General features: G+C 30.4%; 4 protein-coding genes across 7 annotated transcripts; 2 read left to right on the top strand and 2 right to left on the bottom strand.

Moving 5' to 3' along the window:
* Positions 1 to 6,310: 6,310 nt before the first annotated feature.
* Positions 6,311 to 8,273, bottom strand: LOC132905025 (geminin). 4 transcript variants are annotated; one of them, XM_060955936.1, is made up of 5 exons: positions 8,154 to 8,273; positions 7,267 to 7,382; positions 7,067 to 7,194; positions 6,794 to 6,966; positions 6,311 to 6,725 (listed from the first exon to the last, which is right to left on the bottom strand). In XM_060955936.1, the coding sequence occupies exons 1-5, from the start codon at positions 8,214 to 8,216 to the stop codon at positions 6,669 to 6,671; spliced, it is 537 nt and encodes a 178-aa protein (XP_060811919.1). In that variant the 5' UTR covers positions 8,217 to 8,273; the 3' UTR covers positions 6,311 to 6,668. The 4 variants fall into 4 exon arrangements, with proteins under 4 accessions (XP_060811919.1, XP_060811921.1, XP_060811922.1 ...); XM_060955938.1 differs by having other exon boundaries at positions 7,267 to 7,349; positions 8,154 to 8,254; XM_060955939.1 differs by having other exon boundaries at positions 7,267 to 7,349; positions 7,940 to 8,213.
* Positions 8,274 to 9,326: 1,053 nt separating this feature from the next.
* Positions 9,327 to 10,735, top strand: LOC132905028 (transcription elongation factor SPT4-A). The gene is made up of 4 exons (XM_060955943.1): positions 9,327 to 9,484; positions 9,555 to 9,661; positions 9,754 to 9,809; positions 10,501 to 10,735. Exons 1-4 carry the CDS (start codon positions 9,422 to 9,424, stop codon positions 10,617 to 10,619), a joined length of 345 nt encoding a protein of 114 aa, XP_060811926.1. The 5' UTR covers positions 9,327 to 9,421; the 3' UTR covers positions 10,620 to 10,735.
* LOC132905012 (synergin gamma-like) lies at positions 9,843 to 13,950 on the bottom strand. Its single transcript, XM_060955913.1, has 6 exons — positions 12,789 to 13,950; positions 12,286 to 12,661; positions 12,039 to 12,202; positions 11,792 to 11,933; positions 11,531 to 11,673; positions 9,843 to 11,436 (listed from the first exon to the last, which is right to left on the bottom strand). The coding sequence occupies exons 1-6, from the start codon at positions 13,932 to 13,934 to the stop codon at positions 11,215 to 11,217; spliced, it is 2,193 nt and encodes a 730-aa protein (XP_060811896.1). The 5' UTR covers positions 13,935 to 13,950; the 3' UTR covers positions 9,843 to 11,214.
* Positions 13,951 to 14,767: 817 nt separating this feature from the next.
* LOC132905026 (protein mago nashi homolog) lies at positions 14,768 to 15,542 on the top strand. Its single transcript, XM_060955941.1, has 2 exons — positions 14,768 to 14,907; positions 14,984 to 15,542. The coding sequence occupies exon 2, from the start codon at positions 15,013 to 15,015 to the stop codon at positions 15,451 to 15,453; it is 441 nt and encodes a 146-aa protein (XP_060811924.1). The 5' UTR covers positions 14,768 to 14,907; positions 14,984 to 15,012; the 3' UTR covers positions 15,454 to 15,542.
* Positions 15,543 to 16,450: the final 908 nt, after the last annotated feature.

The raw sequence follows: 16,450 nt of genomic DNA on the forward strand, positions 1-16,450 counted from the left end.
TTTTTCTTTTTTTGTTCTTCTTCTTTTAATAAGCCTCGAGTCGCGCTCTGCGCGCGAACACGTTTTGCGGACGGACGTTCAGAGTCGCTAGAAGGTCGTGCCAAAGCCCGAATAAAGCAGTGAGTCACAGCCCTTCTTTTGTTGATCCTTTTTTGACGCGCAGTAGCGTGTAGCTTGCACCAGCCGGACTGTGCACGAAGTTTGAATAGTAGCATACAGTGATGAACAAAATTGTTGGCACATAACATCCTATTTTCTATAAACTTATGTGTAAATTTGGGAAAACACGATTCTTTGCTCAACGTTCTTGCGAAATACGCTGCGTAGCTATAGAACTAAAATCTTGAATACTTAAATTGTTAGGTACGAGATGGAAGGTAGAACAGGATCAAATTTGACCACAATCGTGCAAAATTATAGGTAGATCTACAACAATTTCATCTTATTGTATCCTGAGTTCAATTTTTGTAAAATCAAATATTCTATTATGTCGGTGCTGTTGTTATAAAATAGAAATAAACTAGTTTCTATCTTTTTTCTCTTTCTTGTTTTCTTTAGTCTATCGTTTAATCCATTGTTTTTGCGGGAAAAAAGAATAAATAAATGCGAAATATGTACTTCTTTCTTTATCACATCGACGTATGAGAATATGTAACGCAGTATACAAAAATTGAATGTTATTAAATGGTTTTATAATTACGAAATGCACTGTATGAGAAGTAGGGTTTGGAAACGTTTGATCAATGTAGAAGAAATATTTTCACGTCAGAAGTATTTCAATATAAAATAGCTGTAGAAATAAATAACTTGATAGATTCGAAGATATAAGATTTTTGAAAAATATTTGATTGTTATGTTTCTTTAATTTATTTGAAAATATCAGTTTGCATAACTAATGTTATTGATATAAAGGCAACTCGTTATACATTTCCTATTATTTTATTATTTTTTACTATTTATTTTTATAGCACAGTTGCTTAATGAATTTTAACGATGCAACAAAAAAGAATTGAAAAAGGAACCGTGAATTTTATAAGTTTACACAGAATTTTACAAGAAAATCTGGTTTGTGGTGATATTTTTGTTCATTGCTGTATATTAGTACATCTAGGTGCAGTAGAATGCAAGAGGGGGACCTTGTCTGACTATTCACGTCCAGTTTTACTTCCTTTGACAGATTTTTGTTTCTTATATCCCACTTACTTCTTCGTCGAGTATTAATAACTGCCAAGTATCACCGTGTTACTATTTTAGTTGAGATAATTGATAGACAGTGGATCTTTATGCATACTTTTATGAACTAAATTGAACTAAAGAAGTAGAACCTAAATAGAGATTTGTTTTAAGTACTACAATATAAATATTACAATGAAATATTTGAATATTTCGTATATTTTTAAGTATTATTAAGTATAAATGGATAAACATCCACAGTCTAATAATTAAATTCCTAAAAAAATTAATAGAGTAATTATGTACAGAAGAATACTTTTATTTGGCTAAAGAATTATTATTTATTCAGTCAATGCTTCCGTACAATTTATTATTAGATTTTGTACCAGTTTTCTTTTATTAAATTTTATACAATATTTTATGTCCTATTTCTTTAGTATATATCTTTATATAATAGCTAAAGAATTTAATTACGTGAAAATTAAATTTTAAACGCTTGGACAATGTCCCCCCATAAAACAAGCAACAACACACACAATCCTGAAGCTGTTTGAAACTAACGAATCTAATTGCAATACAGTCTGAGAAAATTTAAAAGGATCAAATATGCACTTAGAAGCCTTAAAACAGTTTAATCTTAAAAATTAAACGATGATGAAAAAAAATACCGGAAGCTTGATGATCTTTAATTTACGCACGATTTATATCCCACACTCGACGCTTGGATTCTTGGCGGAAATGGAGAATGATGTCACATTGATTGCTGTATTAGCAGATCACAGAATCACGAGGAATATTACTAAATAGATAAATTGACATTCACTCTATTAACACTCGTGACTCGACATGCTTTCCTTTCTCACTTACTAATATAATTTTCATGAATTAATTTAAACAAGAAATGATATTACTAATTATAAATTCGTTAAATCCGGAATAAACTAAGATTTTACTCCGTGTGTCTATTGACAATAATCACGACAAAGGAAAACATCGTAAACCTTACAGTAAAGTGAAAGGACTGAGATAATGTAGAATAGATCAAGAAAAATGTAGAGTACTTCAAGAAAGATTCTTAGAAAAAATACTTCTGTTAAGAAGACGTTACAAAAAGGACTGACTGGAAATTACAGAATTAATAAAAAATAATAAGCAATTAAGTGAACATTGACAGATTAAGAAACACGATATCGAGTTCTCGTTTTACTTTTAAAATATTTTAAATAATGAAGAGAAAAATGAGTATTTAACAATTACCAAATACGAACATTTAAAATAACATTCAAAGTAAAATTTTAAAACAGAATTTAAAGTAGAATCAGAAAGTGCTCTCCCGATGGATCTTCGATCAAAAAATTCCAATAAATAACGAATGGCTCTTCGATTAACGGAGGAGCAATTCGTCCTCTATCGACGCAAAAATAGCGCGCCCCGTACACGTGCATTTATTTGGAGATTGTAAATACAGAGAGAGAAAGAGAATCGGGAGACGCGCCAGCCAAGTTTCCAAGTCTTCATTCGCGGAATCAATGAGGAATTGCTTCTGGCGACTTCAATCTTTGCATTTTCGCGCCGGAAAAATATATACCATTACATATGCGCATATATAAATCGCCACATGTTTTCCGTGTGTTCAAAACACACACATACACATACTCAAAAAGCAACGAGTGCGTTTGTGTGATCATGTGTAAAATTTACGCACGAATACCCGTTTGGGTTGAACTTTGTTTTGAGGTACCTATATCGAATTTGTGACCTATTTTGGTTGTTATATAATAGTTTTTGGCAAAAAATGAAAAATTTCAATTTTATGGCGCGGAGATCATTATTTTAAAAATTATGCGTATACATAAAATGTATGCATACCGTACATTTTATTTGAACTTACGTATGTTTTACTGTACTCGTTAAAAATTATACTTTCATATGAAGATCACAGGAGGATGACGTGAAAATTATATTATTATAGACCTTTATTTTGATTTCATTTTACGATCAAATATAATTGACAATGCAAAAAATCTACTAGGCTCGAAGATATAAACATTCTAATAATAGCGATGAGTTGAGAAAGTTTGGTACAAGTCAACGGTATAATTAGGGCAATAGTTTAACATCTTCGATATTCTAATATTATGACAAGCAATATTTTGAACATATCGTTTAGCTCCAAGGTCAATAAAAAGACAATTTTATAATAATAGTATTATAATATTTTTCTAAATAATTGTTAAAATAAAATGTAAAAGATGAATTCGCTAAAAAAACTCAAATTTCCCTTTAAAAGAGTAGCAAATGTGGCTTGTCAAGTGCTTCCTCTGTAATTTTCATCTATTATAAAAGAAAGTGAGAAATTTGCTGTGCCCCAGAATGAACCTCAGCTCCTATTTGCATTTTATTTAAGAGTTTCGCTGCTAACTATCCTCACACGAACACAGAGAGTACACAATTTAGATTAGAAGTCTTTTAGTTTTACATTCAGCTCCACGTGTTTCTTGTTATTGGAGCGATTTCGTCATCGCCTCGTTGCGGCTCGAATCACGAAATCGGGAACGAAAGATGATTTTGTAACGACCATGTGTTATAACAAAATGTTGTAATCTATCGTTTAAATCGTTAAATAGATTGGAAAAAGGAAAACAGCAACCTCGAATCGAGAAACAGCGACGAGGTTGAGAAACGAAAGTTTTAGTTGTTTTATTTTTTTAATTTAATTTTAAAATTATTTTTTTATTTTTGAATTTTGCCAAGTCCTAATAATAATTCTCACATATGCAGCGATTTTCATTGACAAACTTTTTTAATTAGATAATAGAGAAATTAACATAAGATGGGATGACAGAATGCATTTCAATGAACCCTAACGTTTTATGATTCATTTTTTTTCTTTTTTTTTTCTTTTTTTTTTTTGATAATACATCTTTAAATTAAATCTTTTTATTCGTTTTTCAGCTCGTAAGAAGCCGCTATCACCGTTTGCCAAGTTTCGTGAACTCGACAGACAAAATAGCGCCGCCTCGTCACCCAGGTAACCGTTTACTAGAGTTCTTTATTTATATAATAGGTATTTTCGTTTTTACTATTAGTGAAAGAATGGATATTATTAGACAAGTGGTTTCTCTATTTCAATTGTACCACAAAAATATATGAAACCTATATTCCTTAGAATAATTATTGTTACTTAACTGTAATGACAACCAGAGTATTAGATATAATTTAAGATAGTAGGTTCATTTAAATTATAAAATTAATAAAAGAAAAAGCTTATAAAATTGTATAAACCAGGGCAGAAATTAGAAAATAAATATTCGAAAAATTTTTTTTAACAATTTCTAACTATAATTTGGAATTTTTAGATCAATATTCTAAAATCCATTTATATATATCTTTGTAGACATAATTTTCCATAGTTGAAACTAAACTCGATTTAAATTCTATTTCTCTAATTGCGATCATTAAAATATAATTTTACATAAAACTTTGCACTCTGTTACTGTTAAATAAAATTAAGTCATAAGCAATCGTTGAAGCGCAATCTTCGCTAATTGACTTAATCCGCCATACATTTTATATTTATATGCACCTTCCATTTCTTCGAAAGCTTAACCGAAGGCTTTTCCTTCTATATTTAGTCCCGTAAAGTCACCGGCAACAGAGTTTCGATTCAAGTTTACCGAGCCAGCGGTGCGGGACAACGCGGTGCAAATAAAAGAGCGGCTACTGGCGTGGTGCCGTTCCAAAACCAAAGAGTACGAGGTAAATCCGCCTTGTAAATGGAGCTTCACACGCGAGAGCGTCTATGTTATTTACAGAAAACACGCGAATAATCACACATCGATAGCCGAGAGAAAATTACGATGTTCGCAAAATTAGTCAATCGTGTTGCATGGCTGCGTTTTGTATTGCAGAACGTGCAACTGGATAATTTCTCGACGAGCTGGAACAATGGATTGGCGTTTTGCGCTTTGCTTCATCACTTTAGACCAGACGCTTTCGACTATCACTCGCTACGGCCGGAGAACCGCAAAATGAACTTCGAGTTGGCGTTTACAAAAGCCGAGTAAACTGAAATTATTATCTTCTTGCGACTCTAACTCTTTTCTTCGTGTCTTTCTTCAGATTTTCTTTTTTATATCATCTGAAAGCTATTTTCCTGATTTTGTACAGTTTTTATATAAATTATTTATTGTTCCCTCCAAAAAATATTTTTTTTTGAATTTGAAATAAGATAGGTATTTATATTTATAAAATAAATGAAAATATAGCGGAGGAAATTTAGTACATGTTGTATGACTTTGAGTAGACAACTGATTTTACTCAATCTTATAAATACTTTAACATATTAAATTGTATCTTAGAAATGTAACTTAGATCTTTATACTTGCTGAAAAATTCTTTGAGTACCACCAATGTTAAAGAGTGAATAATAATTAAATATTTGTAGTGAACTCGCCGGGATCGCACCGTTACTTGATGTCGAGGACATGGTGATGATGCGCCGACCAGACTGGAAGTGCGTCTTCACCTACGTACAGTCCATCTATCGCCGCTTCAAAGACGAGGATTAAGGACTTACTTTGACGCTTCTTAATGGCGTTCCGCAGTGCAAACCCGACATTCAACCGCCTAATACGATTCGCAGATCGCGAGTCCGTCTGCTGTTCATTTGAATAGATCATCAAGGAAACGGCGCATTCTCCAAATATGAGATGAGAAAAACGAAACAAGCTCAGGCGAAATCCTCGGGCGGAGAACAGTGAAGAAATAGAAAAAGTTCGCTTTTGCGCATCTGGCATTCAGCAACATTTTTACGCACGACTTTCCTGGCAGCCTTCCAATGAATGTATAATAATTTTTACCGAAAAACGATGCAATAAATAAAACGGCTTCCTCGAACATGTAGTGCTGTGACTGATGCGTGAACAAAACACCACCAGTCATAACAAAAAAAGGAACTGATGTTATAGCGTTGATGTTATCGATGGAATTCAAGGTCTTCTACGCCAAAGATTTATGAAATAAACATGTGATGCTAGCAATCTGCTCGATTAGTATCGTTATTTTTTGTTAACGACGATGTAACACGAACCACGAATTTTTCAGATAGAAAGTAACGAAAGAAAATTTCAACTCGTATTAGAAAATCAATTTATTCATTATAATCAAAAATATCTAATATTTATACTATATTATGTGGTATTCTATGAGATAAATACATCTGTAGTTGCAGCTATAGTCTTAGTTGATTCATTAAATGACAAATTAATATAAATACAAGTAACCAAAGATAATTAAAATGAATTTAGAAACACCAAGAAATGTTTCCATTTTTAGTTCTTCTAGGATCTTTACTCAGTCAGACTTTCTTTTCTTGTTAATTACACGACCCGCCAATATTTATTATTGACGAGTAGATTACACATTGTGCCTAATTTAATGCACTGTATTTTAATCATAAGGCACCAATTAGTACATGAGTGCAAAACGTTAAATTAAATGGTATCTTCTAAAGAATTATTTATATCATTCCTATCTTCTCCAAGCATTTCCTGCAAAACAATGTTATATTTAATTGCAGAGAATTTGAACATTACAGGAGAAGGATTGGTTACAATACCTGCAAAACTTCGACTAGTGATCTCGATTCTTCTAACATTTCTTTATATATGCGATTTTCTTCTTCTAATTTCTCAACACGTCCAATCAATTCTCTGTTATCTTCTAACGCATCCTCAAGCGCTATCCGCCGCCTTTCAGCCAAGACTTCCCAGTAGTTTTCACTAGGCCCAGCTATTGTAAGCGTGAAACAAATATTTCCAAAATTAATAATTCTATAATTACACGAAGGATCGTAGTTTCCCTTAATTTTTTCTTTTTAATAAAAACATACCTTCGGATGTTAAGTCTTCAACTTCAATTTTTATTTTTCCTCCTCTTGCAGTTTGAACTGCTTTATCTTTTAAAGTTATTTTTTTACGTTTTGGTTTCTCATCATTTTTAGACTTTTCATTTACATCGCTAAAAAATAAAATGTAATTTAAATATGACATTTAAAAAATATAAAAGATGCAAATTGTAAAACTTATTTACCCTTTTTGTGTTTCTTTTGATGTTAGAGAAGATCTCAGCATCCTCCTACCACCAACTAGATTTTCTTTGTTAGTGGCTGTTGGCTGCAAAACGTGCAAAGACTTTCTGACCTTATCCTGTTTCAATAAAAGATAAAAGATATGACATATGATGAAGCATCTACATGCAATTATGTTACCAGAACCATGCGCCATGCTAAAGATATAAAAAAATTAAAAAGTACAAAATAAGGATAGTAAGAGACGATATTCTAAATATAACATGCAAAATGAACTTGTAATATGATAGAACTCCATCTATGGAAACAAAATTTTGGTTAATGCTCTATTAAATGGATTCCTATAAAAATTGTATAAATTCACTTATTTTCAATTACTTTGACGTGTTTGTTCCCTGATAAATTTCCAAAATAAATAGTCCCACAGTGATGATCCACATGCAACTTAAGATCGTTACTCAATATTTAAAACGGCGGTTAACTAATCATCAAAGTTTGTAAATAAAAGGTGGGTAAGATAATAGTTTCATAAATTAAGATGCTTGTCATTTCTAATATATAAAATTCTACGAAATGATGGAATTTTTGTGAAATTGTAATGTAAGCGATAGTTTACTTTGCAATGATTATTATAAATGAAAAGTGACGAAAAACGTCGTTATATGTATCACTAACCTCAGAAGCAACAGTTTTGGCGGTAGAAACCTTTGTGCCACCTCCAGGTTTCATGATAGTGGCCGTTACAAACGCGAGTCAATTAAATAATTTAGAACGAATACAAACTATATATGTGCATAGACGAAGAATGATAGAACTCAATAGTACATCCAGACTACAATATTTCTAAAACAAATATTTCTTATGTACAAATTTGGAAGAACTAACCCACCTTCATTCTATGTGAACGACAAACGACAAATGCTTCGACGTAGAATGTAAGATTTTCCCGCATTTAGTACGTTACTCATTGGTTCTTAAATTGCTGCTTTTGTAACGCAATGATAGCACTATTAAGGATAAAGGATAGTTTCTATGACAATTAACGTAGATATATAAATGAAAAATTATTTTATACCACTTAATAATTTTCTAAAAAAGCAGAACTATTTTATTTTTATCAAAATAAAAATGTTTGGCGTGAGAGAAAGTATCAGATATTCATTGGTACAAAAAGTTTAGATAGGTTTATAAACATGAAATATTTTAAACTAAATTAATTAACAAATTAATTTATAAACAAAGAAATTTAAAAAAAGGAATTACTACAGCAGTTTATTTTTGGAGATGAAATTATAAATGTTTCTAAATTAATCCTCACAACTAGCTTTCACTAATACACATTTTTTCGAATCATCTACACTATCACCACGTAGCGGCGAAAGAGTAACACTAATCGCTATTGCTATCCTTTCCACATACTATCTTTCTCCAAAAACTAGTCGTGTGCTGCCATCTATTCGATATAGAAGGAACAGCAACTTGGAGCGCATCAGGATAGATGGCAACACACTACTTGTCCTTAGACAAGGAGGAGATGGTGTGCGACAGATCTATGTACTTGTTTCAAGCAAAGAAGTGTTTCGGATTCATTTTATTCTGTTATAACCATATTTTTGTGTGTATACAATCATCACGAAGCGTGGTGAGGACTTGTTAAAAAGAGAAGGCGATATTTATTAGTGTATTATAACCTATAAAAGTGATTTTGAATTAGTTAAATTGAACTTCTAAACCTGATACATTTGATTAAACAGCAACAGATATAATTGCTTACTAGTTTGATAAACACATCCGATCTGTCGGTCTCATTTGAGAGGTTATAGTCAAAGAAGTAATTCAATATTTTAGAATAATTTAGAATACTTCTGAATTGTGAATTTATGCATTCTCGTTCCTCTAGATTTTGATTTTACTTTGATACTGTGAAAAATAAATATTACGAAGTAGCTGTAAATTGCATTTTGTTATGTTATACTGTGTATACTATACTATAAACTACAAACTATAAAAGTAATAATTAAACTGTCTTGTATTGAAGAAATTACTTGTAGAAAATCATATATTTATTTACATTATATTAATATTATTTTCTATATTGCCAAAAATATATGTTATTAAAAGATTAAACTAAAATTATAGGTGGGAAAATACGCAATAATGGAAACCGTTGCTAAAGATTTACGTGGTCTAAGAGCTTGTTTAGTATGTTCTTTGATCAAGGTATATGTTTTTCTATTTCTGACTATAATTATCATGTACAATTATATGAATACAAATTTTAATCTTACAGACATTTGATCAATTTGAATTTGATGGTTGCGATAATTGCGATGAATTTTTACGTATGAAGAATAATAAGGATAATGTTTTTGATTGTACAAGCTCCAATTTCGATGGGTAAGTCATATAAATAATAAACAGTTTTCTGGTACAATATTTGATTTTCCTGTTGAGAAATCAAATTATTAAAATTGATATTATATGTTTAGTATGATTGCTGCAATGAGTCCTGAGGATAGTTGGGTTTGCAAATGGCAAAGAATAAGTGAGTAAGAAATTTGTACCTAGACACAATAAGTTAAGATTAAGCAAGAGAAATATCGTTATTTTATTCTTGTACACTTTTACAAAATTATAACAGTTACATTATCTCATAGTAAATCATACTATAAACTGTTATCCTTTATTCTACATTATTTTGACATCTTACATTTTATTAATGCTGCTTCAAATTTCTAATGTATTAACCTTTCCTTTTTTTTTTCTCTTTAATAATTATTTTTGGCAGTGCAAATAACAATAATCTATATCATGTTTTATATCATATTGTAAATGTATTGAAAGGCAGGACTTTGTACAAGTTTTTTAAGCCAATATTTCAATACAAAAAATGCAACTAATATAAAACAATGCAATATATATATACGTATGTATATATATATTGCAATTTAATAAGTTTGTGTATCTGAGATTCTTAATATTATATATTATTATACATTTATACAGAATTTTCACTAATATGTATGACAGTATGTATAATTATTAAGGAACATGCTTATGTGCGTACACAAGATTCTATTTTAACATATTTTAATTTCATGTATATTTTGCATTAATTTTTTACATGCTGTCTTTTTCATTTAACTTAAAACAAAATAAGTGGACAAAATCTCTTGCTAATAATTATAAATATTTGCTGTAAAATAAGTGAGATTCAATCTTTTTTCTCCTTTTAGATCGGTTTTGTAAAGGTGTATATGCAATATCAGTATCAGGACGATTACCAGCAGGTGTTATAAGAGAGATGAAAAGCAGAGGAATAGCGTACAGACCACGTGATACAAGCCAAAGATAATTTCAAAATTTGTATTGTTACTACCATGTTTTCTTGTAATATTATTTATTAGAATATTGTAATTATTTATCTTGTATTTGCACTAAGAATTTTATAAGATTTTCACGAAAATATTATATCGATTTGATTGATATGAACTTTTGTTCAGGTTCCAAGAATTCTCTTGTAATTCCTTCAACCTTTTTGACTATAATTAAGATTTTTGTAAGATTTGCTCGCGACTCTTTACATTTTCTCTAATTCCAAAAGATTACAATATATTAATATTTCCTCTAAATCTCTCAATATCTGTACAGATTTTTAAACAGACTAGTTAGTAATATCTTGAAAACATTTGAATTTAAAGAATATATACAATTTATGTGGAATCCATTTTCTCTTACCATAAACACGTTCCACATCATTTTTTCAAATCATGTTCGCGTTATTCGATAAATTTTAAAAAATGGTAATGTTTGATTTTCTAATTATTATAGCTAAATACAAAGTTAGTTTGCTCTGATTTTCTACAAATTCTCATGTAATAAGTTAATGTGTGTACATTAAAAATTTACGAATGCAAGTTTCTGTTTTTTTTTTCTAACGCAGATCAATATCAAATATGATTGTTACCTGGACACATATTCGAATGAGAACAGACTGGATGCCGCATCACGGGCAAATTATTGTTTACACAATTAAGCCATAGATTAGCACAAGTAACGTGATAATTATTTTCATTATAAACTACCCTGCCACTAGTAATAACTGTTAAACAAAGTGAACAACAAATGGCTTCACCTTGATGTAAAGGCCAAGCTGGTAATTCCGTAACAATCTGTAATGTTTTATATGAAGATGTTAGAGACATGTGTTCATAAACTTAAGACTCTAAATCAATAAAAATTATATGAGATAGTAATATTTCTTACTGGTATATTTGCATAAAATGGTTCCATTTCTGCCCAAATTCGATCAATATCCATTAATAGCTCATCAAAACCTATTATATTGATATCCATTTCCTTATATGAAAAATTAACCCGTCTACAAACAGCTGCGACTTCGGCTAAATCTGATTTAAAAAAGAAACACATAATAATAGCGGTATATATTTTAAACCACTACAAGAAAGTAATTCGTTAATTCTCCGAAACTAATTGATTCACATAAATTCTTGAAGTATTACTTACTGCATAGAAAGTTGTATCCTTGTACTGAATTTAAAACTTCATGTAATACAAGTTCTGAACTAATGTTTGTAAATATATTTGCAGCTACTTGTAATAATAATACACAGCTCTCCATGTATTGCTTCCATTCCCAATATTCTGACTGTAAAACCAAGTAGATTATAAATCCTCTTTTATATTCTTTGTATATATGCTGAATATATAAAAATATTTGCAATATATATGTAACGTATAATATGGTAATAACCTGATGTGTAGTATCTACTATTTGCTCGTCTTCAGTATTTGACGGTAAGAAAGACTTAAGATCTAAACTAGGCACAGATCCTGATCGAGTTAATGCATTTGATGCACCATTCATGAATTCTATACTATTAATTGATATGGCATCTTCCTTCTGAAGAGCTTTCCCTTAAGGTAAAATGTAATTATAATGATACTGTCTATGACAAAAAAAAAATTAAATATCAGAGATAATATACAATATCAATTACCTATCTCTAAGGAACGTTCTTCTACATTATCCTCAAGCTTAAGATTGTCAAATGATTCAGAAATATCTGGCATAAGATTAAAATCTGCTGCGTTTGCATTATTATTGTTAGTAGATTTAAACTCAAAATCTGTAAAAATATCGGCAAAACTGTCAGTATCTAAAGCATTTGTGGCAGGAGTATTACTAGCAGGTTGTTCTGCAGACACAAATTCTCCAAATTCATCAGTTGATTGATTGCTGTAACTTGCGTTTGCCTCTGGTTCAGTTGACACAGTTGTTTCTTGAACCAATGCACGCAAGGCACTATATTTATCTTCAACAAGTTGTAGATTCATAAGATCCTGTTGAGTGGATTCCATTGTTGTTGATGAAGCCTAATTATGAATTTTTAATTATTAATAAATACTATTGAAAAATAATAAAGTATTTTTGGACATTTTTTAGCTATATCTAATTTCTTTTTTACTATTTTTTTAATATAATTTATGAAAATTAAATTACCTTATCCATCCATTCTAACTTATTCAACACATCTTTGTCATTAGGTAAATTTATAATTTCTGTACTTGTATAATCTTTTACATTCTCACTATGGTCCTTGGGCGGATCATTATTTCTTATCACTGTATCCTTAAGAATTACTGTTTTAGATTGATTTTTTATTGCACACTTAGGAAATAATTCTGATAAACAATCCAATGTTGATTGATCTTTACTCTGAGACATTGTAGTTAATGGTAAAGATGTAATACGCGTTTGAGTAGTGCCATGAGCAGATTTAGCATTTATATTATTCTTCTTTGACTTCTCCATTGGTTTTTTAATACCTAAATTATGATTTGCAAGTCTACTTCCAATAGCTGAGCCCTGTTTTGTATCCCAAATTGGAATATTAGGAATATTAGGAATTGGAGCACTTTGAAATTCAGAAAAGTCATCACACAGATCTGCTGTTGGTTGATGTTTAGAATCTAATTGAGGGCGAGACGTTTGCTTCATATCTTTTGATACATTATTTGAATCCCATATGGTAGTAGAAGAGACATAAGACTTATTATCAAAACATGAAATTTTTCCAGGTACATTGTTTGTCATTTGCACATTTAAGTCTGAAGATATGACTCCTTGTTGATGCAATTTCATTTTTCCCTTAACTTCCAAGGAATATCTTTCATCAGAGCTAATAAACCCGATTTCAGAACTTTCTTGAAGGTTTTGAAACTTAGCTGCAGAATTTAACTGAGTTACAGGCTGTAGATTCATTAAACATTCAATGTTCAAATAAGGAGTAGGTGGAAATGGAAGTAGATGTAATATATCTAGGCTATTGAAAGTGTAAGAAGCCTGTGCTGCAGCAACAAGAGCAAGAACAATATATAGTTCTTGCTCTGTGAGTTGTCCAGCATACTTTTGATTCGCCAAATTCCATATGTGTCCAAGGACTTCCGTAGGAAGCTGACTAGTGAGCAATAAAGGAAAGACTTTGTTTGTATCGACCAATAGCTCGGTTTGCATTCCATTGGTTCTGAGTTTGTCCTCTCTCACCGCTTCCCATACCATCTTATAGATTGGTGGTAAAGTAGTGGAATTAGTCCACAGCCAAGTTGGCAATTGATTCAGTCTTTTATCCATGTGAGTCTTGTTCATTATTAATAAACTGATGTTCGATCGAGCTTTCGCTATGACGAGCTTAAATTACGTGAACTCGTCGAGTAGTATAATTTCATCCTTCAGCTTACTACCCTGGTACATACATCAAAGTTAACACTATAAACATCTCACTCGATTTACACGATCTATTTGAAATTATATTTCCACATGTCACTTGTGTTACATTTCTCGTAGATCGTTTCCATTGCAAAGGATGTACGAAGAGTAACGTCGTTTCTCGATTAGATTAAAATATATGAAATCGAGATAATAATAAAATATAAATAGAGACAACTGCGTGGCAAACAAGAATTAACAATTCAGATGTCACCGGATGATCACTGGACGACGTTCTGTTACGAAGGTAGATCCGCGACAAGCGACAAGTGCGATTCTGTGTGATGGAGTTTATTCAAATTTCGAGTTTAAGATGATTCACACTACAAATAACGATGTACAATGATCTTCATTTTTAGTATGATATTTGTTGAATGTAAAATAAAACAAAACACATTTTGAAATATTTTTTATGTAAAAATATGATTTATTAATACTTTGCTGATTTAGTCAATATTTTTTCTAGGCCATAAGTGCCTCCTAAGTCTCCTTTTAACAAATTTATTACTATTGAAGAATATAAATCTAAAAAATAACAAATGAAATATGCCAATTAATTATCGATAAAGTATTAGATTATTAAATTTATAAATATGAGGTATAATGGATGAGAAAAGAGAATCATCTTATTTTATGTGAACGTCGCAATTACATATGAATCGCCTTAATGTGTCTCTTGTTTAAGAGAATGTTTGTGGTATTGCCGAGTATGACAACATTGTGTAATTTCTTTAATGTTTAATATATCCAGTATTAATAGCTTTTATTGCTGAAATCGTTACAGAACTGTACATATATTTTCACGATAAAAATAAGTAATATCAATTAACTATAATAAGAAAGAGATCTTAAGGTACGTGAAATAACCTCTCTAATTTATGCAGCTTTCGTATTTGGAACGCAAGTCTAATATGAATTCATCATTTTAGGTTACATTTCAACAAATCATCATAATAGGATGTCGACGGATTTTTATATACGATATTACGTAGGTCATAAAGGAAAATTCGGTCATGAATTTCTCGAGTTTGAATTTAGACCTGATGGTAAACTACGATATGCGAATAATTCAAATTACAAGAATGATACAATGATTCGAAAAGAAGCCTATGTACATCAGTGCGTGATGGAAGAACTAAAGAGGATTATTCAAGATTCTGAAATTATGCAGGAAGACGATTCTTTGTGGCCACAACCAGATCGCGTTGGACGGCAAGAATTAGAGATTGTAATTGGCGATGAACATATTTCGTTCACGACTTCGAAAACTGGTTCTTTATTAGATGTAAATCAATCACGGGATCCAGAAGGACTAAGATGCTTCTATTATCTCGTACAAGACTTGAAATGCTTAGTATTTTCTCTCATTGGACTACACTTTAAAATAAAACCTATATAAATATATATAATTATTGTACAATGTATTTAAAGTTTAAGTAACTTTAATTACTTCATTGTGTTAAGAAATATATAATAATTTTAAATTAATTTCATGTATTTTATTTAATTGATTGTGATATTAACTCTTATCAGATAAAAGACACAGATATTTATATATTAAGATACATTAAATAATTTGAGTCATAACATAGTTGATTATTCACGTTTCTAAATCATTAATCATACTCCTTATTGTTTGTACATGAATGCCTGGATGAAAAACTAGTATATAATGTACATTATATTATAGTAAAAAAAAGTATTAATAAAGGATAAGAAGTGATTATAAATAATGCAGACATCTTGTTATATGTGACAGTAGAAAGTAAGCACTTTGATCAATGAAGGCCGACTATTATAATTAATAAAAAGAAATCTCATGTAAGTATGTGACTTTTAGGTTATAATTTCCTAACCTAAATATTAAACATTTGAAGAAATTTTAAAATACATATATTTCTTAATTAATATAATATTTATCTAAATTGTATTCGGAACAGTAGTTTGTTTTTATTACTCCTATTTTTTAAAACTTTTTTTGCAACGAGATATGTATTTTTTAACGTCATTAGAGTAAAACATTAATATCTTACATTTTTTAATTTTATTAAGTATATTTAAACATTTTCACATTGCATGAAATAAATATATTCATAAATACATGTAAAAATTTAATGCAATCATTTTAACCTATTTGCATCCAAGCGGGGATTAATCCGCACGCTGCGATTGTCTTCTATCACCAAACATGGATTATTACGCGCGCTGCGACTACTTTTTTTTATTTCCATTTTAATCAAAATAATTTTTACTTTTTTCCTCAGTTATAAAGAATGTAAGATGCGATGTTAGCGAAGTAACATTGTCTACCAATCGTTTTGAACAGTAAATTTCCGATAAACTCCATGAAGAATTCGGATATCATTTACTGCACCTATGATCGACTGCGCGTGTGA

Source organism: Bombus pascuorum, chromosome 3 (assembly GCF_905332965.1).
Source record: "Bombus pascuorum chromosome 3, iyBomPasc1.1, whole genome shotgun sequence".
Classification (NCBI taxonomy): domain Eukaryota; kingdom Metazoa; phylum Arthropoda; class Insecta; order Hymenoptera; family Apidae; genus Bombus; species Bombus pascuorum.